This window comes from Anomaloglossus baeobatrachus, chromosome 2 (assembly GCF_048569485.1).
Source record: "Anomaloglossus baeobatrachus isolate aAnoBae1 chromosome 2, aAnoBae1.hap1, whole genome shotgun sequence".
Classification (NCBI taxonomy): domain Eukaryota; kingdom Metazoa; phylum Chordata; class Amphibia; order Anura; family Aromobatidae; genus Anomaloglossus; species Anomaloglossus baeobatrachus.
This window is the reverse complement of record NC_134354.1, coordinates 744,963,138-744,988,103: the sequence shown is the minus strand read 5'-3', so window position 1 is coordinate 744,988,103 and position 24,966 is coordinate 744,963,138. Positions and strand designations below refer to the sequence as shown.

Here is a 24,966-nt window from a genome sequence, read left to right as displayed (position 1 = left end):
GGCTGGGGGGAGAGAGAGGCTGAGGCTGGGGGGGAGGCTGGGGGGAGAGAGAGGCTGAGGCTGGGGGGGAGGCTGGGGGGAGAGAGAGGCTGAGGCTGGGGGGGGCTGAGGCTGGGGGGGGAGGCTGGGGGGAGAGAGAGGCTGAGGCTGGAGGGGAGGCTGGGGGGAGAGAGAGGCTGAGGCTGGGGGGGAGGCTGGGGGGAGAGAGAGGCTGAGGCTGGGGGGGAGGCTGGGGGGAGAGAGAGGCTGAGGCTGGGGGGAGAGAGAGGCTGAGGCTGGGGGGGAGGCTGGGGGGAGAGAGAGGCTGAGGCTGGGGGGGAGAGAGGCTGATGCTGGGGGAGAGAGAGGCTGGGGGAGGCTGAGGGGAGAGAGGCTGATGCTGGGGGAGAGGCTGCTGCTGAAGGCGGGGGAGAGAGGCTGCTGCTGGGGAATGGGAGAGAGGGGCCAATCCTAGAGACAGAGGACAAGGGTTGAGGGATAGTGCAATGACAAAATCGATGGGTGGAGTGTAGGGACTCAGAATAAGAGGGGGGCAGCATTGGGAGCTCATTATGGAGAAGGGGCAGCATGTGTGGGCTCAGTATGGAGTGGAGCAATGTAGGGGAGTCAATATCAAGAGTGGGGTAGTGTGTGTGTGGGGGGGGGTCTCAGTATAAGCGCTAGTGTGGTGGTCTTAGTATGATGAATGGGGCAGCATGGAGGTGTCATTATGAAAAAGAGTAAGGCAGCATTAGGAGCTCATGGAGAGGGGCAGCATGCATGGGACACTGTGGAGGGGGCAGCATGCATGGGACATTGTGAGGAGGGGGCAGCATGCATGGGACACTGTGAGGAGGGGGCAGCATGCATGGGACATTGTGAGGAGGGGGCAGCATGCATGGGACATTGTGAGGAGGGGGGCAGCATGCATGGGACATTGTGAGGAGGGGGCAGCATGCATGGGACATTGTGAGGAGGGGGGCAGCATGCATGGGACCCTGTGAGGAAGGGGCAGCATGCATGGGGACCCTGTGAGGAGGGGGCAGCATGCATGGGACCCTGTGAGGAGGGGGGCAGCATGCATGGGACCCTGTGAGGAGGGGGCAGCATGCATGGGACCCTGTGAGGAGGGGGGCAGCATGCATGGGACCCTGTGAGGAGGGGGCAGCATGCATGGGACCCTGTGAGGAGGGGGCAGCATGCATGGGACCCTGTGAGGAGGGGGCAGCATGCATGGGACCCTGTGAGGAGGGGGCAGCATGCATGGGACCCTGTGAGGAGGGGGCAGCATGCATGGGACACTGTGAGGAGGGGGCAGCATGCATGTGACACTGTGAGGAGGGGGCAGCATGCATGGGACATTGTGAGGAGGGGGCAGCATGCATGGGACCCTGTGAGGAGGGGGCAGCATGCATGGGACACTGTGAGGAGGGGGCAGCATGCATGGGACATTGTGAGGAGGGATCAGCATGCATGGGACATTGTGAGGAGGGGCAGCATGCATGGGACACTGTGAGGAGGGGCAGCATGCATGGGACACTGTGAGGAGGGGCAGCATGCATGGGACACTGTGAGGAGGGGGCAGCATGCATGGGACATTGTGAGGAGGGGGCAGCATGCATGGGACATTGTGAGGAGGGGGGCAGCATGCATGGGACATTGTGTGGAGGGATCAGCATGCATGGGACATTGTGAGGTGGGGCAGCATGCATGGGACACTGTGAGGAGGGGGCAGCATGCATGGGATATTGTGAGGAGGGGGGCAGCATGCATGGGATATTGTGAGGAGGGGGGCAGCATGCATGGGACCCTGTGAGGAGGGGGCAGCATGCATGGGACATTGTGAGGAGGGGGGCAGCATGCATGGGACACTGTGAGGAGGGGGCAGCATGCATGTGACACTGTGAGGAGGGGGGCAGCATGCATGGGACATTGTGAGGAGGGGGGCAGCATGCATGAGACCCTGTGAGGAGGGGGGCAGCATGCATGGGACATTGTGAGGAGGGATCAGCATGCATGGGACATTGTGAGGAGGGGCAGCATGCATGGGACACTGTGAGGAGGGGCAGCATGCATGGGACACTGTGAGGAGGGGCAGCATGCATGGGACACTGTGAGGAGGGGCAGCATGCATGGGACATTGTGAGGAGGGGGCAGCATGCATGGGACATTGTGAGGAGGGGGCAGCATGCATGGGACATTGTGTGGAGGGATCAGCATGCATGGGACATTGTGAGGAGGGGCAGCATGCATGGGACATTGTGAGGAGGGATCAGCATTCATGGGACATTGTGAGGAGGGGCAGCATGCATGGGACATTGTGAGGAGGGATCAGCATTCATGGGACATTGTGAGGAGGGAGCAGCATGCATGGGACACTGTGAGGAGGGGGCAGCATGTATGGGACACTGTGAGGAGGGGGGCAGCATGCATGGGACACTGTGAGGAGGGGGCAGCATGCATGGGATATTGTGAGGAGGGGGCAGCATGCATGGGATATTGTGAGGAGGGGGGCAGCATGCATGGGATATTGTGAGGAGGGGGCAGCATGCATGGGACATTGTGAGGAGGGGGCAGCATGATGTGAGGACAGTACAGATCATATTTCATAATTGAGGAAGGTGTGGTGGGTATAATTTATAAGGGAGGGCAGTGTGTAGTTTATTAGGGGCAGTGTGACAGTCACAGTATATAAGTGGGGACGGTGTGGTGGGAATATTTTATATTCATGCTATGTTTTGATGTGCCTGTGGTGATCCCCATTGGGGGGGGGAAGTTAGTGCCCTTCATTTCTCATTGATACTTTTTAAAGTGTTTTACAGAGTAGATCTGCCTTAAACAGATGTCGAGTGCGAAAACTCAGTTTTACGTTGTCACTAAGGGGCGCGACCACTTAAAGTGCCTAGGGCAGCACGAAGGCAAAATACAGCCCTGCTTGTACTGTACATTGCAGCGTTATGGATGCAGTTGAAACATGCGGGATCCAAAATGCTATGAACAATGATCTTGGGCACGCACCCTTAGTAAACAGCCTCCTGGTGTCAGCAGACAACACCCAAGAGTTCCTGACTCCCCCAAACTTGGTAATATTTCCAATAGTGTCTCAATTATTTACAAGTGCTGAATTAAAGAGGTGGTTCACTACTTAGCAGTACTGGCCTCATCGATATAACGTCCAGAAACGAGGCTTCTCTCAAATACCTTGTGTTGGCAATAGTGCCTCTGAGCAGCGCTATTGCGGACCGCTCACCCGCCATCACGTGACCCCCCCCACGAGCTTTGTGACCTCTGAGATCTGGTGATGTCACGTCAACTGAGGGGCGGGGCCGCAGTCCTCCTGAGTGACCAGGCTGAAGAGAGGTTCCCCCGCACATCACAGCCCAGCATCGCTCCTGCTTGCGGTGCTCTGCAGCAAAGGAGGAAGTGTGCGAGATGCTTGGTTCTGATGTGCGGGGAAACCTTGAGGGAGCCCGGGGGGTCATGCAATGGGGATAAGCGGACCGCAATAAGCGCTGCTCAGAGGCACAATTGCTAACTAAGCCTTGTTTCTGGGTGTTATATCGATGTGGCCAGTATTGCTAAGTAGTGAACACAACCACCCCTTAAAATACCCTCTGCTTCCCACTTGTATCTCCATTAGTAAGATCAGTCACAAAATGGTTGAAAAAACACTTTTATTCATTTACTACCCACATGAATGACATGTAAATCCCTGAACCGAACCACAGGCAGTATTTAAATAACATTAATTGTATTATTGCAATATATTATTATGAAATGATTTGGGGGGGAACTGGCCATTTGCAACTGATACAAATAGATACAAATACATACTATATATGATACTATAGATAAAAATAAAACCTCAAGATACATGCGATTTTTAAAGGGAACCTGTCAGGTGCAATATGCACCCAGGACCCACGAGCAGTTCTGGGTGTATATTGCTAATCCCTGCCTAACCGGACCCTGTATCTAGTAGCGGTACATAAAGATATCTTTAGAAAAAAGTATTTCTAAAGATCTTTTATCGTATGCTAATAAGGCCAGGGACTAGTCCCCAAGGGGCGTGGCTTCCCCTTGCTAGTCGGCCCCATTAGCATGTTAACAAAAGTAATTGTAGTGAAAAATGCATGGTTACAAAAATGGCAATTCTCCATCATAATAGAAAAGTAGATAATGCATGCTTATAATTGATATATGGACAAAGTATACTAAATTGGACTAATCGCCAGACAAGAAGTAGAAAGAAAAAAAAAAAGAGACAAGATGCGATCAAACGTCCATGATTGAATTTTGATTAGAAAAATAGAACAAGGGTGAGGTAAAGGGACAAATTAAAGAGACAATGGTGGGAACAAGGCAGCAAGCCTGCAATGTACTTGAATTAATACCAATAAGTATGAATATATACATACACACATATATATATATATATATATACACATATATATATATATACACATATATGTATATATATATACACATATATGTATATATATATATACACATATATGTATATATATATACACATATATGTATATATTATATATATACACATATATGTATATATTATATATATATATATAATATATATATATATATATATATATATATATATATATAGTATATATATATATATATATATACATATATATATACATACATACACACATATACATGCATTATATATACATATACACACATACATACATACACACATATACATGCATTATATATACATATACACACATACATACATATATACACACATATACATACATGCATACACCGGATTTTTCGCTTTATAAGACACACCGGATTATAAGACGCACCCCAAATTTAGACATAAAAAACTAAAAAAATAAAAATGGGGTCCGTCTTATACACCACTGTTGTCTTACCGGAGGGGGGCAGCAGTGGTGGTGAAGCGGGGGTCCCAGGAGGCAGAGGTTGTGCTGGCAGGCGCGGCGGGTCAGTGGCGGCAGCGTCCGTGGTGGCAGGTGCGGCGGGGGTCCATGGTGGCAGGGGCGGCGGCGTCCGTGGTGGCGGCAGCAGCGGCGGCGGGTGAGTCGTGCAGCAGGCCGGTGCGGTGAGTGTCCCAGTGTCCGCGGTCCAGGTTGAAATGATGGCGCCTGGAGCTCTCATCCAAGGGCTCCATCTGCGCACGCGCCCGCTCCCGGCGCCATCATTTGAAACTGGGACAGTGGACAAACTGGGTAACCTGCTGCACAGCCGCTCGCACGCACAGAGTGGCAGCCAGTAGGCTGCCCGCCCACCTGCACAGAGAGGCAGCCGGCACCGACAGGCACCCGGCTGCCGCCCGCACGCAGGCACAGGCAACCGACTGTTGCCCCGCACGCAGCCATAAGTACCCGGCCGCTTGCACGCACTCACAGGCACCCGGCCGCCCCGACCGCTGCACCGACAGGAGCCCCAGGTAAAGCTATATTCGGATTTTAAGACGCACCCCTCAACATAAAGTGACCACGTGTAAAAACTCATCCATAAATTTATTAAAGATCCAGATATATAAAAAAAACAGCAATTTGCTGATACAAAAGTGTCCATGATCCACGAGGAATCAGGCGGCCACCAGTAGGAAGCAACCAGAGCTGGTAAAAGACCTCAAAATGAGAGCAAATAATCACCTGAATGTTGGAGCGAAAAAAGGCAGGTAAGCAGCCAGCAGCCCAACGGCTGTTTCGGAGAAAGACCTTCCCCTGACACTTATTTTGTATCAGCAAGTTGCTGTTTTTATTTTATATATCTCGATCTCTAATAAATGTGCACACAGACTCTCCAGGTATAGCAAACCTGTGCTTTTTTCATTTATTCATTTTTTAATTTGTTTAACTATTTTGAACTGATGTGATGTGTCTGAACTCTGTCTCTGAGACCTCTTGTTATAATTTTGTTCTTGTTTGCTAATTAATGGTCCTAATATTCTCATTTTCTATGATTATGTTACTTGACTCCACTGTCAATCAAGCGGATACATGCTTTGTCTATCATGATGTGATTTATCTTATGCTTTAAATTTATACTATATTCTTTGATTTGATGTTTTGTTTCACCTGTAGATAAGCACCTTGATAAAGGCCCAAAAAGGCCGAAACGTTGGTCTCTGGGGGATATCTGTTTGTGCAGGTAACTATTACTGTGCAGAATTATTAGGCAACTTAATAAAAACCAAATATATTCCCATCTCACTTGTTTATTGTCACCAGGTAAACCAATATAACTGCACAAAATTTAGAAATAAACATTTCTGACATGCAAAAACAAAACCCCTAAAAATGAGTGACCAATATAGCCACCTTTCTTTATGATGACACTCAAGAGCCTACCATCCATAGATTCTGTCAGTTGCTTGATCTGTTTACGATCAACATTGCGTGCAGCAGCCACCACAGCCTCCAGACACTGTTCCGAGAGGTGTACTGTTTTCCCTCCCTGTAGATCTTACATTTTATGAGGGACCACAGGTTCTCTATGGGGTTCAGATCAGGTGAACAAGGGGGCCATGTCATTATTTTTTCATCTTTTAGACCTTTACTGGCCAGCCACGCTGTGGAGTAGTTGGATGCATGTGATGGAGCATTGTACTGCATGAAAATCATGTTTTTCTTGAACGATACCGACTTCTTCCTATACCACTGCTTGAAGAAGTTGTCTTCCAGAAACTGGCAGTAGGTCTGGGAGTTGAGCTTCACTGCATCCTCAACCCGAAAAGATCCCACAAGTTTATATTTGATGATACCAGCCCATACCGGTACCCCACCTCCACCTTGCTGGCGTCTGAGTCGGAGTGGAGCTCTCTGCCCTTTACTGATCCAGCCTCTGGCCCATCCATCTGGCCCATCAAGAGTCACTCTCATTTCATCAGTCCATAAAACATTTCAAAAATCAGTCTTAAGATATTTCTTTGCCCAGTCTTGACGTTTTATCTTATGTTTCTTGTTCAAAGGTGGTCATTTTTCAGCCTTCCTTACCTTGGCCATGTCCCCGAGTATGGCACACCTTGTGCTTTTTTATACTCCAGTAACGTTGCAGCTCTGAAATATGGCCAAACTGGTGGCAAATGGCATCTTGGCAGCTTCACGCTTGATTTTCCTCAATTCATGGGCAGTTATTTTGCGCCTTTTTTGCCCAACACGCTTCTTGCGACCCTGTTGGCTATTTGCCATGAAACGCTTGATTGTTCGGTGATCACGCTTCAAAAGTTTGGCAATTTCAAGACTGCTGCATCCCTCTGCAAGACATCTCACAATTTTGGACTTTTTGGAGCCCGTCAAATCTCTCTTCTGACCCATTTTGCCAAAGGAAAGGAAGTTGCCTAATAATTAAGCACACCTTATATAGGGTGTTGATGTCATTACACCGCACCCCTCCTCATTACAGAGATGCACATCACCTGATTTACTTAATTGGTAGTTGGCTCTCAGCCTATACAGCTTGTAGTAGGACAACGTGTATAAGAAATATCATGTGATCAAAATACTCATTTGCCTAATAATTCTGCACACAGTGTATATATTTTTATATGCATACTTATATTAATTCAAGTACATTGCAGGCTTGCTGCCTTGTTTCACCATTGTCTTTAATTTGTCCCTTTACCTCACCCTTGTTCTATTTTCTAATAAAAAAATCAATCATGGACGTTTGATCGCATCTTGTCTCTTTTTTTCTACCATTAGCATGTTAGTACGCCCCTGTGGGTCCCTGTGGGTGTGCTAACATGCTAATGAATACGCAGCGTCACAGGATGATCTCATTCACCTCTCCGCTGCCATCGCCGCCCGACGCTGGATTTCGGCTCAGTGCCCATGACCCCGGAGTTTAGGTCATGTGCACTGTGAAGCCGGGTTTACGCGTCCAGGCTTCAAACTGAAGCAGTGCGCATGACCGAACTCCGGGGTCATGGGCACTGAGCCGAAATCAAGCGTCGGGTGGCGATGGCAGCGGAGAGGTGAGTGAGATCATCCTGTGACGCTGCGTATTCATTAGTATTTTAGCACGCCCACAGGGACCCACAGGGGTGTACTAACATGCTAAAGGAGCTGACTAGCCAGGGAAGCAGCGCCCTTGTGACTAGTCCCCTCGCTCATTAGCATACGATAAAAGATCTTTAGAGATACTTTTTCTATAGCTCTCTTTATCTATGCTAGTGTATACAGGGATGGTTAAGCAGGGATTAGCAATATACACCCAGAACTGCTCCTGGTTCTAAGTGCATATTACACCTGACAGGTTCCCTTTAATTCAGCACTTGTAAATAACTGACACACTATTGTAGATTTTCTTTTTTAATAAATCTCAGATAAAAGGAATATATTTTCACATCTCACTGGATTGTGCCATGTAAACTCAACTCTGCTCCTTCTGTGAAGCTCTAAACCTGAACTAAATTAGTATAAAAAAGCCAAAAGCAACATTTATTATAACAGTAGTGATGTGTCTCACCTTCTTCCACAGTCTTGGCTCCCCTCGGGTGGTGAACGTGTAGCATTAAACGAAAAAACTCCACAATCTCTTCTTTTAAGGCGTCCTTGGGTCTTTGCTGGGTCCATACACGTAGCACTATGGGGAAGACATCTTCCCCCAATTTACACACCCTCATGCGGTAATTTAAAGACGCTGTGCTGAGGAATATGTTCAGAGCAGCAAAGATCTGGTCCAAGCCAGACAGATTCCTCTCCTCCCTGAGAAGAAATATTACACACATATAAAACATCAGTAATAACAGTTATAGATTGTGTCTCCTAAAAAACTATTTTGCCCCAAGAAAATCTCTACCAAACCCAGGAAGATTCATCATGTGGAGGAAACAATTCACAAAAATAAGGAAAAGGGTTAAATACTATGAAATGCTTTACCACATAGGCTGTAATGGTAATAAGAATGATTTGTATGAAACTGTGTGGTTCATCAGCACTATTTAAGCTTTTAAACATGCTACCAGGACTATAGGTGCTGGAACTTCTTTTCACTCACTTTCCCGCATGTACTGCATTGCTGGGGTCAAAATAAGCTGCCTATCCCAAACTGAAAGCCCCTCTCACAGAAGAGCCAGCAAAGAATACTAGGCCCATTTCCCTTGGACAGTCATTTCCTTCAGAGACCCAAAGGCCTGCTCTCGCTTCACATAAAGAGATAATGACAAGCGCCCACGCCCTATAGAGAGACAAAGACCAGCTCCCACTTCTTATAGAGACAAAGATCAGCCCCCACTTCTTATAGAGACAAAGACCAGCCCCCACTTCTTATAGAGACAAAGATCAGCCCCCACTTCTTATAGAGACAAAGATCAGCCTCCACTTCTTATAGAGACAAAGATCAGCCCCCACTTCTTAGAGACCAAGATCAGCCCCCACTTCTTATAGAGACAAAGATCAGCCCCCACTTCTTATAGAGACAAAGACCAGCCCCCACTTCTTAGAGACCAAGATCAGCCCCCACTTCTTATAGAGACAAAGATCAGCCCCCACTTCTTATAGAGACAAAGACCAGCCCCCACTTCTTAGAGACAAAGATCAGCCCCCACTTCTTATAGAGACAAAGATCAGCCCCCACTTCTTATAGAGACAAAGATCAGCCCCCACTTCTTATAGAGACAAAGATCAGCCCCCACTTCTTAGAGACAAAGATCAGCCCCCACTTCTTATAGAGACAAAGATCAGCCCCCACTTCTTATAGAGACAAAGATCAGCCCCCACTTCTTATAGAGACAAAGACCAGCCCCCACTTCTTATAGAGACAAAGATCAGCCCCCACTTCTTATAGAGACCAAGATCAGCCCCCACTTCTTATAGAGACCAAGATCAGCCCCCACTTCTTATAGAGTCAAAGATCAGCCCACACTTCTTATAGAGTCAAAGATCAGCCCCCACTTCTTATAGAGTCAAAGATCAGCCCACACTTCTTATAGAGACAAAGACCAGCCCCCACTTCTTATAGAGACAAAGACCAGCCCCCACTTCCTATAGAGACAAAGACCAGCCCCCACTTCTTATAGAGACCAAGATCAGCCCACACTTCTTATAGAGACAAAGACCAGCTCCCACTTCTTATAGAGACAAAGATCAGCCCCCACTTCCTATAGAGAGACAAGAACAAGCCCCCACTTCCTATAGAGACAAAGACCAGCCCCCACTTCTTATAGAGACAAAGACCAGCCCCCACTTCCTATAGAGAGACAAGAACAAGCCCCCACTTCCTATACAGACAAAGACCAGCCCCCACTTCCTATAGAGACAAAGACCAGCCCCCACTTCCTATAGAGAGACAAGAACAAGCCCCCACTTCCTATAGAGACAAAGACCAGCCCCCACTTCCTATAGAGACAAAGACCAGCCCCCACTTCCTATAGAGACAAAGACCAGCCCCCACTTCTTATAGAGACAACGACCAGCCCCCACTTCTTATAGAGACAAAGACCAGCCCCCACTTCCTATAGAGGCAAAGACCAGCCCCCACTTCCTATAGAGAGACAAGAACAAGCCCCCACTTCCTATACAGACAAAGACCAGCCCCCACTTCCTATAGAGACAAAGACCAGCCCCCACTTCCTATAGAGAGACAAGATCAAGCCCCCACTTCCTATAGAGACAAAGACCAGCCCCCACTTCCTATAGCGACAAAGACCAGCCCCCACTTCTTACAGAGACAAAGACCAGCCCCCACTTCCTATAGAGACAAAGACCAGCCCCCACTTCCTATAAATAAAATAAAATAAATCTTTATTTTTATATAGCGCTAACATATTCCACAGCGCTTTACATACATCAGGATCAGGAACACTGTCCCCATTGGGGCTCACAATCTAAATTCCCTATCTGTATGTCTTTGGAGTGTGGGAGGGAACCGGAGTACCCGGAGGAAACCCACGCAAACACGAGGAGAACATACATACTCCTTGCAGATGGTGTCCTTGGTGGGATTCGAACCCAAGACCCCAGCGCTGCAAGACTGCAGTGCTAACCACTGAGCCACCATGCCGCCCTATAGAGATACAAAGACCAGCCCTCATTTTCTAAAGAGATACAAGTGGCCAGCACGTTGGAGTGATTTTTCTGGGGGAAGATAACATTACTTATATAAAAAAATTGTCACATTATTTGGTTATCACATTATCTTTCACATTATAGCAAGTTGTCTGTTATACATTCTCTATCACTAGATTATTTATAATTCACACTGGCATTTGTTGTGAGATAAAGCATCCAGCTCTTTAAAGAAATACAATTATAGTAACAGCCATTACTTCCGCTTGCAATTGGGCATTCCACAGTCTGACTGCTCTAACTGTAAAGAACCCTTTCCTATTTAGCTGCTGCAATCGCCTTTCCATCACACATAAATGAATGCCCCCTGGCCCTTTGTAAGGAAAGAATGTTGTCCCAGTTCTTTGTATTGACCACACATGTATTTATACATAAAAATCTCCTCTGAGATGTATTTTTCTAAGCTACATTGCATTCAATGGATAGCAGAGTTTTTCCATTGAAGAGAATGGCCCAAATCTACAAGATCTTTAATGCCTGCTATAAATATACATCACAGACAAATACAGTACATACCAGTTCGCAAGCACTTCACTTAGTAAAGTAGATGGGATGCTGATATTTGGACCCCCCGCACCAGTCTTATTTTAATTACTTTTGATCTTAAGTGTAAGCCATCAATTTATAAATGTGTTAAGCTTGGATAACCCGTTTAATGACTGGTCTTCAAAAGAATTAATGAAAACAAAGATCCCCCACAAATATTAGACTAATGTCGGTTGCACCCTCAGATATTGATGGATTAGTTCAACACAATGTGTATGGAGGCGCTGGGCAACTGATGGTTGGGGGAGATGTTGATCGGGCATATCCGAGTTTGGACAACCGATCGCTTTGTTCTCTCATAAGCCACTGGCAGAGGTGTATGGAGATCGTTTTTTCAGAGAGAACACAAGTGCTCACTAGTGATGAGTGTGCACTACCATGCTCAGGTGCTCGGTACTTGTAACTAGTGATGAGCGGGCACTACCATGCTCAGGTGCTCGGTACTTGTAACTAGTGATGAGCGGGCACTACCATGCTCAGGTGCTCAGTACAGGTAACTAGTGATGAGCGAGCACTACCATGCTCGGGTGCTCAGTACAGGTAACTAGTGATGAGCGGGCACTACCATGCTCGGGTGCTCAGTACAGGTAACTAGTGATGAGCGAGCACTACCATGCTCGGGTGCTCAGTACAGGTAACTAGTGATGAGCGGGCACTACCATGCTCGGGTGCTCGGTACTTGTAACTAGTGATGAGCGGGCACTACCATGCTCAGGTGCTCGGTACTTGTAACTAGTGATGAGCGGGCACTACCATGCTCAGGTGCTCAGTACAGGTAACTAGTGATGAGCGAGCACTACCATGCTCGGGTGCTCAGTACAGGTAACTAGTGATGAGCGGGCACTACCATGCTCGGGTGCTCAGTACAGGTAACTAGTGATGAGTGTGCACTACCATGCTCAGGTGCTCGGTACTTGTAACTAGTGATGAGCGGGCACTACCATGCTCAGGTGCTCGGTACTTGTAACTAGTGATGAGCGGGCACTACCATGCTCAGGTGCTCAGTACAGGTAACTAGTGATGAGCGAGCACTACCATGCTCGGGTGCTCAGTACAGGTAACTAGTGATGAGCGGGCACTACCATGCTCGGGTGCTCAGTACAGGTAACTAGTGATGAGCGAGCACTACCATGCTCGGGTGCTCAGTACAGGTAACTAGTGATGAGCGAGCACTACCATGCTCGGGTGCTCGGTACTTGTAACTAGTGATGAGCAAGCACTACCATGCTCGGGTGCCTGGCATTCGTTAAAAGTAGTTGCATGCTTGGATGGGCGCAACTCGAGCAACTGAGTATAATGGAAGTCAATCTGGAACTCGAGTATTTAACAAGTAGCAAACACCAGAGCATGGTAGAGCTCGCTCATCACTAGTGGTCACCAAAATGAGAAAGCCTGGCCAAACGATTAACCAACAACAGCCATCTAATGTGTATGATGGCCCTAAATTAAGTGGAGGTCAAACCTCTCTGACCCCTAAATTAGCTGCAAAACTGTTCTTAGCAGGAAAATCAGGATGACCATGCACTAGATTCTGCAGAGATAGATGATGAGATAAAGGCAGTCACCTGAGCCGGTGCATCACCGCGGAAAAGAAGCTGAAGAACTTGGAGTGCGTCCCCTCAGTCTGGAGGCAGCAGCCCCGGGTAAGCGTCTGGATTATACGAGCCGCCAGTTGACGGTTTATTGCACAGTTTGGTTTCAAGTACAGGGTGAAGTATATGCTCAATAACTCTGCAAGAAAGAAACAAAAGTGTATGAGAAATAAATATACACCATAATACAACAAGCATTTCACTAGTTCAATAGCCAAAGCTTTCAGCTGGCCTGGCATTTGCTGGAATTGGACAATAAACTTATGGGGGTTTTCCAATTCTCTCTCCATAGCAATGTCTCAGAAATAAGTGATTGTGCATGATGACTTTAAGTATGCCTGATCCCTCCTTATACTCCTGCAGGAAATAAGTTGCTGTGAAAAGTGTCTGGCTTATTCCTCTCTGCCCATTCAAATAAACCTGTGTGACTGGCAGAATAAAGCAAGTATAATTTTGGGAGAGTCAAGTGAAATACTGTATTTTTCGGATTATAAGACGCACTTTTCCTCCCAAACATTTGGGATGAAAATGAGGGGTGCGTCTTAAAATCCAAATATAGCTTTACCCAGGAGTCCTGTCTGTACGGCGATCGGGCGGCCAGGTGCCTGTAGCTGCGTGCAAGCGGCCGGGTACCTATGCTTGCGTGCGGGTGGCAGCTGGGTACCTGTGTGGGTGGCGGTCGGGTGCCTGTGCGGGCGGCAGTCGGGTGCCGGCTGCCTCTCTGTGCGGGTGGACGTGCGGCCTGCTGGCTGCCATTCTGTGCATGCGGGTGGCTGTGCAGCAGATTATCCAGTGTGTCCGCGGTCCCAATTTCAAATTATGGCGCCGGGAGCGGGCGCGTGCGCAGATGGAGCTTTAGGATGAGAGCTCCATCTGAGCATGCGCCGCTCCAGGCGCCATCATTTGAACTGGGAACGCGGACACTGGGACACTCACCGCACTGGCTTGCTCCACCACTACTGACCCGCCGCGCCTGCCACCACGGACCCCGCCTCACCTGTCACCACGTTCGCCGCTGCCACTGACCTGCCGCGCCTGCCAGAACAACCTCTGCTTCCTGTGACCCCGCTTCACCACCACTGCTGCCCCCCTCCGGTAAGACAACACCGGAGTATAAGACGGAACCCATTTTTATTTTTTTACCTTTATGTCTAAATTCGGGGTGCGTCTTATAAAGCGAAAAATACGGTAGTTGTTTTGCCAAAAAGCTATCCGTATAGCTAGCTTAATTCTCATGCATCCATAGGTTCTGATGTGCACCAAAGAGGACCTGGTTCTAGTTCTGAACACAATTCGTTTAAATGGAATCTGTTACCAGTTTTTTTGTGTATGAACCAACATCACCACCTTCCTCGCCGCCTGTGCTGCATTCTAGACAGGGGTATATTCCACTGTATGCAAATCCGGATGGTCCGGTCTGATAGGCATCGGTGCAGCGGCTCCTGTCCCTCCTCTCTGCTGCTAATTGCCGTCGTCCTGCGGTGATGAAGGTGAATTACGCACCCTGCATCATCCAAATAGCCATATTAAAGTTTGCACCTGTGCAGGGACATCGTCGGCTTCCACAGGTGCGCTTTGCTCTGCCATACTGTGGGCATAGACAAATATATAGCTGAGCCTGTGCCTGTACACGTGTTTCCAGTTCCTGCTTACCAGAACCATTTTGCCCATATTGTTTTGTCGCAGAAGAGGAGTGGTTTTCAGCAGGGTCCCAGCTGCCACAGGAACATTTGGTACCCCGCTATTGCATTGCGGGGGCTGATAGGAGCCAGTGCATTGTTGCAATATCTATATAACACTACTGCCAGAATTTGACAGTGGCCTTGAATGGTTAATGATCAACGATGGGAGCTCGGCTCCTGAGAATTCTGCACACACAATAGATTAGGGTGCAAAGGGGCCGGACTGTACACTGGATCTTCTCCTCTTTGTCGGTGATTCCCCGATCTGGTCTGTGAATGACAGGTCACTGCTGAGATTTTAGAGGAGGCAGGTCATTCACAGAATGGAGGCAGTGGAGGGGACGGGGAATCACATAAAGGGAGGAGATGACCCAGAGGGGCCCGGGAATCACAGACAGGGAGGAGATGACCCAGAGAGGCCAGGGAATCAGAGACAGGGAGGAGATGACCCAGAGGGGCCAGGGAATCAGAGACAGGGAGGAGATGACCCAGATGGGCCGGGGAATCACAGACAGGGAGGAGATGACCCAGAGGGGCCAGGGAATCAGAGACAGGGAGGAGATGACCCAGAGGGGCCAGGGAATCAGAGATCAGGAGGAGATGACCCAGAGGGGCCAGGGAATCAGAGACAGGGAGGAGATGACCCAGAGGGGCCAGGGAATCAGAGACAGGGAGGAGATGACCCAGAGGGGCCAGGGAATCACAGACAGGGAGGAGATGAACTCGTGTACAGTACGGACAAAATCTAATTAACAGTAAACTTACAAAAGTCATAAAAGAAGAACAACAAAACAGATTTCTTCACCAAAGGTATCAATGAGATCAGTATTAAGGCAAAATTTACTGCCATGTCCTTACTTTACACTGCAAAATTGTGCTAACAGATTCTCTACAATGTGAAAAAATAAAGAAATAACCAATTCCCACCTGATAACTCTCCCACTGCTCTGGTCTCGCTGCCAGTCTTTATTTATTCTTATGCAGCAATAATGATGTGTAAATCTACTGATGTGACCACTGCAGCCAATCACTTACCTCAGCAGTGTATGGCACAGGACCACTGCGGTTAGTGATAGACGAGGTAGATGAACACATTATCACCACAGGAGAAGTAAGCACAGCGGAAAGCCTCGGAGAGGCATCATTACAGCAGTAGGAGATATACCCATACAGTAATTTTCATTATTCTCTTATGGAATCTCCCTTTTTAACTATATCATGGAAAATCCCTATAAACTACTCCCATTTGTGTGAAGGTCAATAAACTGAAGATTTTTTTTTCTTATAGCAAGTCCAGTCCTCCTCACCAGTTATGCAGTTATTTTATTGCTACACATTTTACATTTCTTGGAAAAAGCAAACAAACAGCATTCTGCAAAAACCTTAAGCAACGTTAATGGTGGAGCTTTAAGACGCACTTACTTTCTTAAACCTATGAATGTAGTGTAGTGTACATTTGTGTAAGTGTATTAATATACTCACCTTCTGCCGTCTTCTCTGGTGTCCAGCGCTGTTCTGCTCCTCTTCTCAGTGATGTCACCTCTCTCCAGTATCTCGTGTCCAGCGCTGTTCTGCTCCTCTTCTCAGTGATGTCACCGCTCTCCAGTATCTCGTGTCCAGCGCTGTTCTGCTAATCTTCTCAGTGATGTCACCGCTCTCCAGTATCTCGTGTCCAGCGCTGTTCTGCTCCTCTTCTCAGTGATGTCACTGCTCTCCAGTATCTCGTGTCCAGCGCTGTTCTGCTCCTCTTCTCAGTGATGTCACCGCTCTCCAGTATCTCGTGTCCAGCGCTGTTCTGCTCCTCTTCTCAGTGATGTCACCGCCTCCAGTATCTCGTGTCCAGCGCTGTTCTGTTCCTCTTCTCAGTGATGTCACCGCTCTCCAGTATCTCATGTCCAGCGCTGTTCTGCTAATCTTCTCAGTGATGTCACCGCTCTCCAGTATCTCGTGTCCAGCGCTGTTCTGCTCCTCTCTTCACAGTGATGTCATCACTCTCCAGTATCTCGTGTCCAGCGCTGTTCTGCTAATCTTCTCAGTGATGTCACCGCTCTCCAGTATCTCGTGTCCAGCGCTGTTCTGCTCCTCTTCGCAGTGATGTCACCGCTCTCCAGTATCTCGTGTCCAGCGCTGTTCTGCTCCTCTTCGCAGTGATGTCACCGCTCTCCAGTATCTCGTGTCCAGCGCTGTTCTGCTCCTCTTCGCAGTGATGTCACCGCTCTCCAGTATCTCGTGTCCAGCGCTGTTCTGCTCCTCTTCACAGTGATGTCATCGCTCTCCAGTATTTCGTTCCAGCGCTGTTCTGCTAATCTTCTCAGTGATGTCACCGTTCTCCAGTATCTCGTGTCCAGCGCTGTTCTGCTCCTCTTCTTAGTGACGTCACCGCTGTGCAGACTATGCTGGTGCCGTAAGTAATTTTTACAATGTAAGTCTATGGAGCCTCGTTCCATAGACTTAAATTGTAAAAGTCCCTTCAGGGTCATCTAGAGGGCAGTGTGACCTGGGTATATGAAGAACAGTAACGTCACTGAGAAGAGGAGCAGAAGAGAGCTGGATCCCAGAGAAGACGGGGGTAGGTGAGTATATTAACACATTGATGCTATACTACATCCACATATACACAGGATTAGGGAAGGAAAGGCTTTTGGGAGGACTACATTAATTTTATAAAATATCTATATCTTTAGTCGCTTATTGCATTAATAACACCACATACCTGCCCATTGCTGGGGTGTAATTTCACACCAGTATTTCCGCACCGTCAGGATATCTTTCAGCAGGATGCTGCTGTAATCTGCTCCATACGCAGCGCATTTTGTGGGGTCTTTCACAGTGTCGGTCACATGAAGCAAAAGCTCTGAACATTTTAACCGTGGGGCTCCTGCAGATATGAGAAAGAGTAAATGTGTTAAAGTCACTGGATCAAAAAAAATTTAGAACAGTGAGGGTATCTGCACACATTGCAGAAATTTCTGCACCAAATTTGCATCTCTTAGCAGCAAAAACGAATGTTTTCTGTGTTTTCGGTGCATTTTCCATCGCTTTCAATGGTGGAAAATGCAGCAAGAAATGACATGCTGCAGATTATGTTCTACACCCAATCTGCAAGGAGAAAATCCTGCACTTCACGGTTCTCATTGACTTTGCTGGCATCAGGATTTACTTGCAGTTTTCTGACAAATCTGCACTTAAAAAATAAAAAAAGCATCAAAAAACAAGGCAAAAATGCAATGTGTGCACACAGCCTTACTGGCAGCTACTAATCCTGATGCACATGGCAATGTTACACCGCTGTACAGATTCAGAGTCGTACGGTCTCGTCATACAGGGTGGACTATCAGTACTAGATCAGTACAGCTCTGATTTTCGGCACCCCCAAAAATCTGCTGTTTAAGGTGGCCACAGTGCTCCAGGGAGAGCCCAGATTCCTACATTATGAGGCATAGCTCCGTACTTTTAGTAGTGGTCATGTCTGTTAGATCAACTCAGTACCATTCATTTATCAGGTGCCAAGTGCACCCGAAATGCGTTGAGAACGTTATCCATGCATTCACTGTCTACCTTATGATGAACTGAATATGACCTAGATTAAATAAAAAAAAGAAAAAGATATCCTATGTCAGAGCCGGACGTCTATCTTTGTCAGAGCCGGACTTCTATCTTTTTTCTTTTGTATTACATTGGCTATGGCAAAGCTATTACATGAACTTCATACAAGATGAGGGTTAGCACCACGGTCAGCTGGACTTCCCACTACACATTTATAGTAGGCTGTAATACTAGGCTCAGCTGCTTGTCCAGACAGCTGATGGGTGACGAGTTTAGAAAGACGGACTCCTATTCATCTTACAACCCCCACTCCAAAAAAAGCTGGGTCACTTTGTATAATCTAAAGAAAACCACAATTAATTAAGGGGAACCTGTCATCAGAAATTTAGCTTTAAACCTAAAAGTTTCCCCTTCTGCAGCTCGTGGGCTGCATTCTAGCAAGGTTCCTGTACTTTTTGTGCCCCCTTTGAAACCAAATTTAACACTTTATAAAGTTGTACCTTTTTGTTTGCAATTCTTGTAAATTATCCATGGGGGCGGGCTCTCTGGTGTCCGTTGCTGTCCCTCCTGCAGATTGATGCCGTCCCCCATTGCTCCATTTCATATCTCAGGATGTCGCCCACTGCGCCCGAGGTCCCGTGCACGCGAGGACCGCTGGTGACGTGTTCGCAGGCACGAGATTATGGGCGGCGCTGTGATTGCATCGTAAGTGTCCGCCCATAATCTCGTGACCGCGATCTCCCCTCTGCCTCCAGCGTTCTGCGCAAGCGCTGGAAGATGACCCGACGTCACCTCCTTCCCATCCTGCCCTGCAGCAGGAAATAGATGGGAGGAGCGAAGCAGCACAGCACAGGACTGTGGGGCAAGACTGTGGGGCCAAGACTGTGGGGGAAAGACTGTGGGGGAAAGACTGTGGGGGAAAGACTGTGGGGGAAAGACTGTGGGGGAAAGACTGTGGGGGAAAGACTGTGGGGGAAAGACTGTGGGGGAAAGACTGTGGGGGAAAGACTGTGGGGGAAAGACTGTGGGGGAAAGACTGTGGGGGAAAGACTGTGGGGGAAAGACTGTGGGGGAAAGACTGTGGGGGAAAGACTGTGGGGGAAAGACTGTGGGGGAAAGACTGTGGGGGAAAGACTGTGGGGGAAAGACTGTGGGGGAAAGACTGTGGGGGAAAGACTGTGGGGGAAAGACTGTGGGGGAAAGACTGTGGGGGAAAGACTGTGGGGGAAAGACTGTGGGGGAAAGACTGTGGGGGAAAGACTGTGGGGGAAAGACTGTGGGGGAAAGACTGTGGGGGAAAGACTGTGGGGCGGGACTGTGGGGCGGGACTGTGGGGCGGGACTGTGGGGCGGGACTGTGGGGCGGGACTGTGGGGCGGGACTGTGGGGCGGGACTGTGGGGCGGGACTGTGGGGCGGGACTGTGGGGCGGGACTGTGGGGCGGGACTGTGGGGCGGGACTGTGGGGCGGGACTGTGGGGCGGGACTGTGGGGCGGGACTGTGGGGCGGGACTGTGGGGCGGGACAGTGGGGCGGGACTGTGGGGCGGGACTGTGGGGCGGGACTGTGGGGCGGGACTGTGGGGCGGGACTGTGGGGCGGGACTGTGGGGCGGGACTGTGGGGCGGGACTGTGGGGCGGGACTGTGGGGCGGGACTGTGGGGCGGGACTGTGGGGCGGGACTGTGGGGCGGGACTGTGGGGCGGGACTGTGGGGCGGGACTGTGGGGCGGGACTGTGGGGCGGGACTGTGGGGCGGGACTGTGGGGCGGGACTGTGGGGCGGGACTGTGGGGCGGGACTGTGGGGCGGGACTGTGGGCTCTTCCCCAGCCCCTCCACTGCCTCTGGTTTCCGTATTTTGTTCTGTTTTAAAATTTCCCACCGGCACCTAGACACATTCACATCCCGACAGGCTTCAGGAAAATGGCACCAGTAGACGTGCAGACCAAGAGCTCAATAACATGGTTGACCTCCTGGTCTGGACTGTGCACTCTCCAAAGCTGCGATATTAGGTAAGTTTACCTCTGCAGCTTATAAGGACTGTAGAGGTGCCAAGACTGTCTGGATCTGCCGGCTTCAGAATAGCATTTGTAAGCTATATATGAGATAACCTGCATGCTCTGCGTTTTTTATGTAGGAGACAAGCTACCGCTGATACACTGCAGAGGTGGCCGGTAACAGGCAATGAGTAGAAAACTATAGGATTGAAAATCCTTCAATTATTCACAATGGAGAGGATTTTTAATAAACGGTTGCTTGTTTTGACCTGTTTTGCAATTTTGCCCCTTTAAGGATCCATTGTGAAAAACGGATTTTTGTGTACTCACCGTAAAATCGTTTTCTCTTAGCCATCATTGGGGGACACAGGACCATGGGTGTTATGCTGCCTATCCATAGGAGGACACTAAGTAGATGCAAAAGCATAGCTCCTCCTCTGCAGTATACACCCCCTGGCCGGGCCAGGCAGTCTCAGTTTTAGTACACAGACAGTAGGAGAAAAAAGCAGTAAAAAAAAAAACTTCTCAACAGAGGAACATGAGAAAAGAAGTCAAAACCAAATAAGGTACTGAGAGAACCAAGGCCCCGCAGGGCAACAGGGTGGGTGCTGTGTCCCCCAATGATGGCTAAGAGAAAACGATTTTACGGTGAGTACACAAAAATCCATTTTTTCTGACGCTTCATTGGGGGACACAGGACCATGGGAAGTCCTAAAGCAGTCCATAGGTGGGAAACATAAAAGAAGACAACACAACCCAAGGACTAGGAACCAGTCCCAGACAGCCTGGAGCGCCTACTGAGAGAAGGTGCTCTACTGCCGTTTGCAGAATTTTCCTACCCAGATTTGCCTCAGTTGAAACCTGGGTATGGACTCTGTAATGCTTTGAAAAAGTATGTAGGCTAGACCAGGTCGCAGGCTTACACACCTGTTCCACTGAAGCCTGATGCCGAATGGCCCACGAACCACCAACTGCTCGCGTGGAATGAGCCCGCAGCCCACTAGGAATGGGCTTGAGTTGCAGGCGGTAGACTTCCTGGATCGCAGAGTGAATCCAGCGAGCCAGAGTTGCCTTTGAAGCTGCCTGTCCCTTCTTAGGCCCCTCAGGAATGACGAACAAAGAGTCCGTTTTCCTAAAGGGGGCTGTCCTGGATATGTAATATCTGAGAGCTCTGATGAGGTCTAACGAATGCAGAGACCTTTCCACCCTATGAACTGGGTGTGGACAAAAGGAAGGCAGAACAATGTCCTCGTTCAAACGAAACGAGGTAGGAACCTTTGGAAGAAAATCCGGAAGGGGGCGGAGAACCACCTTGTCCTGGTGAAAGATCAGAAAAGGCTCCCGGCAAGAGAGTGCTGCCAGCTCCGAAACCCGTCTGATGGACGTAATTGCCACCAGGAATGTTACCTTCCAGGACAGAAGAGCAAGGGAGGATTCCTTGAGGGGTTCAAAGGGAGACCTCTGGAGACCGTCCAGAACGAGGTTGAGGTCCCATGGTTCCAGCGGCCGTTTGTACGGGGGAACTAGATGGGAAACGCCCTGGAGGAAGGTCTTGACTTGCGGCTTTTGAGCCAGGCGGCATTGGTAGAAGATTGAGAGCGCTGAGACCTGCCCTTTAAGGGAACTGAGAGCCAACCCCGCTTGCAAGCCAGACTGTAGAAAGTCGAAAACTTTGGGGATGGCCAGAGGCATAGGCTGGACGTTAGTTTCCCTGCACCATGAAAGGAAGATTTTCCACGTACGGTGGTAAATGCGGGATGAAGCAGGCTTTCGAGCGCTGATCATGGTGGAAATAACCGCGGGGGAGAATCCCGTTTTTGTTAATACCCAGGTCTCAATGGCCATGCCGTTAGCTTCAGGGCTCTGGAGTTCTGATGGGAAATGGGCCCTTGGGTCAGCAAGTCTGGGATGTCTGGAAGGCGCCACGGTGCGTCTGTGAGCATTTGTAGTAATTAGGCGTACCAGGCGCGCCTGGGCCAGTCCGGTGCTACCGTGTTTCCCCGATAGTAAGACACCCCCGATAGTAAGACGTAGTGGTGGTTTTGGGGGAGTCGGCTACTGTAAGACGTACCCCGAAAGTAAGACGTAGTAAAAATTTATTTTATTTTTACAGTTACAGTGGTCGAGCGCTCAGCTGAGCGCCCTAACATGCCGGCAGCCGAGCGCTCAGCTGAGCGCCCTGACATGCCGCCGGCATGTGACAGCTCTCAGCTGAGCGCCCTGACATGCCGCCGGCAAAGCGCTCAGCTGAGCGCCCTAACATGCCGGCGGCAAAGCGCTCAGCTGAGCGCCCTGACATGCCGCCGGCAAAGCGCTCAGCTGAGCGCCCTAACATGCCGGCGGCCGAGCGCTCAGCTGAGCGCCCTGACATGCCACCGGCAAAGCGCTCAGCTGAGCGCCCTAACATGCCGCCGGCATGTGACAGCTCTCAGCTGAGCGCCCTGACTTGCCGGCGGCAAAGCGCTCAGCTGAGCGCCCTGACATGCCGCCGGCAAAGCGCTCAGCTGAGCGCCCTAACATGCCGGCGGCAAAGCGCTCAGCTGAGCGCCCTGACATGCCGCCGGCAAAGCGCTCAGCTGAGCGCCCTAACATGCCGGCGGCCGAGCGCTCAGCTGAGCGCCCTGACATGCCACCGGCAAAGCGCTCAGCTGAGCGCCCTAACATGCCGGCGGCAAAGCGCTCAGCTGAGCGCCCTGACATGCCGGCGGCTGAGCGCTCAGCTGAGAGCTGACACATGCCGGCGGTCGGGCGCTCAGCTGAGCGCCCTGACATGCCGGCGGCTGAGCGCTCAGCTGAGAGCTGACACATGCCGGCGGTCTGGCGCTCAGCTGAACGCCCTGACATACCGGCGGCTGAGCGCTCAGCTGAGAGCTGACACATGCCGGCGGTCGGGCGCTCAGCTGAACGCTCGGCTACCGAGAAATGTTGAAATGTTTCAGTAATGTTGTCCGTGGTCCATCAGGACCACGGACAACATACAAAATCACGCAGCCTCAGTGCCCTCATGTGCAGCCGCTGGTGGTTAAGTTTCCTTAACTTGCGGTACACTTAGGGCGCAATCGCGGCAAGTCCCCATACGGTACATTGCATGGAGACTTGCTGCGATTGCTGTGGGATTTTTTCCAATAAGACATACCCCGAAAGTAAGACATAGTGGCACTTTTGGGGGTAAAAAGAATGTAAGACACTGTCTTACTTTCGGGGAAACACGGTATCAGTATCACCGGACTCCCTCTGCCTTGATCTTCCTGATCACCCGCGGCAGCAGGGGTAGAGGTGGAAATATGTAAGGCAGGTGGAAGTGGTGCCAGGAGCAGACTAGAGCATCCGCGCCAATGGACTGCGGGTCGCGTGACCTGGCTATGAACGCGGGTACCTTTGCATTCAACCTTGAGGCCATTAGGTCCACGTCTGGTGTGCTCCAGCGAGTGCAGATGTGTAGAAACACATCTGGGTGGAGAGACCATTCTCCAGCGGCCAGGCCTTGGCGACTTAGAAAGTCTGCTGCCCATTTCTCTACCCCCGGTATGTGTACCGCTGATATCATTGATCCCGTCGATTCGGCCCAGCTGAGGATCTTGTGGGCCTCGAGATAAGCCGCTTTGCTGCGGGTGCCCCCCTGCCGATTGATATAGGCTACAGCTGTCGCATTGTCTGATTGGACTCGAATCTGACGACCCGCTAGCAGAGGGCAGAACGCTCTGAGCGCGAGGAAGATCGCGCGAAGTTCCAGGGTGTTTATGGGTAGGGAAGACTACTGGGGCATCCAACGTCCTTGAGCAGTGTGGTGCCGGTACACTACTCCCCAGCCTAGGAGGCTGGCGTCCGTGGTCAGGACCAGCCAGTTCACTGGGAGAAAAGATCTCCCCTTCGATAGGGATGAGGACCGAAGCCACTAGCGGAGTGCGTACCTGACTGAAGGCGTCAGGTGAAGGTGTCTGTCCAGGGAGAAGGGGCTCTTGTCCCAGGCCGCTAGAAGGGCTAGCTGCAGTGGGCGGAGGTGCAGTTGAGCAAAGGGTACTGCTTCCATAGCCGCCACCATCCTGCCGAGCACTTTCATGCTGAATCGAATGGAGCGAGACGGAGGACGTAGCAGGCAGCGTACCGCTCGTTGAAGAGTGATCGCCTTGTCCTGAGGGAGAAGGATCAAGCCCCGACAGGTGTCCAGGGACATGCCCAGGAAGGTGATGGATCGTGATGGGACCGGGAATGATTTGTCCAGATTCACTAGCCACCCTAATAGGGTGTCCACAGTGATCTGTACGCTTGTTGAGCAGTCGCGGAAGGAGGGGGCCTTGATGAGGAGGTCGTCCAAGTAAGGGAGAACGACCACTCCCCTGGCGTGAAGGACGCTCATGGCGGCCGCCATGACTTTGGTGAAGACCCTTGGTGTGGTGGCAAGGCCGAAGGGTAGAGCTACGAATTGAAAGTGGGAGTCCTGAATTGCAAAGCGGAGGAACTTTTGGTGATCTGGGGCGATGGGTATGTGCAGGTACGCGTCCTTGATGTCTATGGATGCGAGGAATTCCCCTTCGACCATGGATGCAATAACGGACCT

At 49.9% G+C, this 24,966-nt stretch overlaps 1 protein-coding gene across 2 annotated transcripts in view; it reads right to left on the bottom strand.

Annotated features, from left to right (window-relative positions):
- The window catches only part of ATM (ATM serine/threonine kinase), a 262,350-nt gene that overhangs the window by 211,479 nt on the left and 25,905 nt on the right, over nucleotides 1-24,966 (bottom strand). For both annotated transcript variants that reach the window (XM_075337438.1, XM_075337439.1), the window contains exons 5-7: nucleotides 17,582-17,746; nucleotides 13,160-13,325; nucleotides 8,449-8,687 (exon numbers count right to left, since the gene is read on the bottom strand). In XM_075337438.1, the coding sequence (XP_075193553.1) occupies nucleotides 8,449-8,687; nucleotides 13,160-13,325; nucleotides 17,582-17,746 (570 nt within the window). The remainder of the gene's footprint in view (nucleotides 1-8,448; nucleotides 8,688-13,159; nucleotides 13,326-17,581; nucleotides 17,747-24,966) is intronic.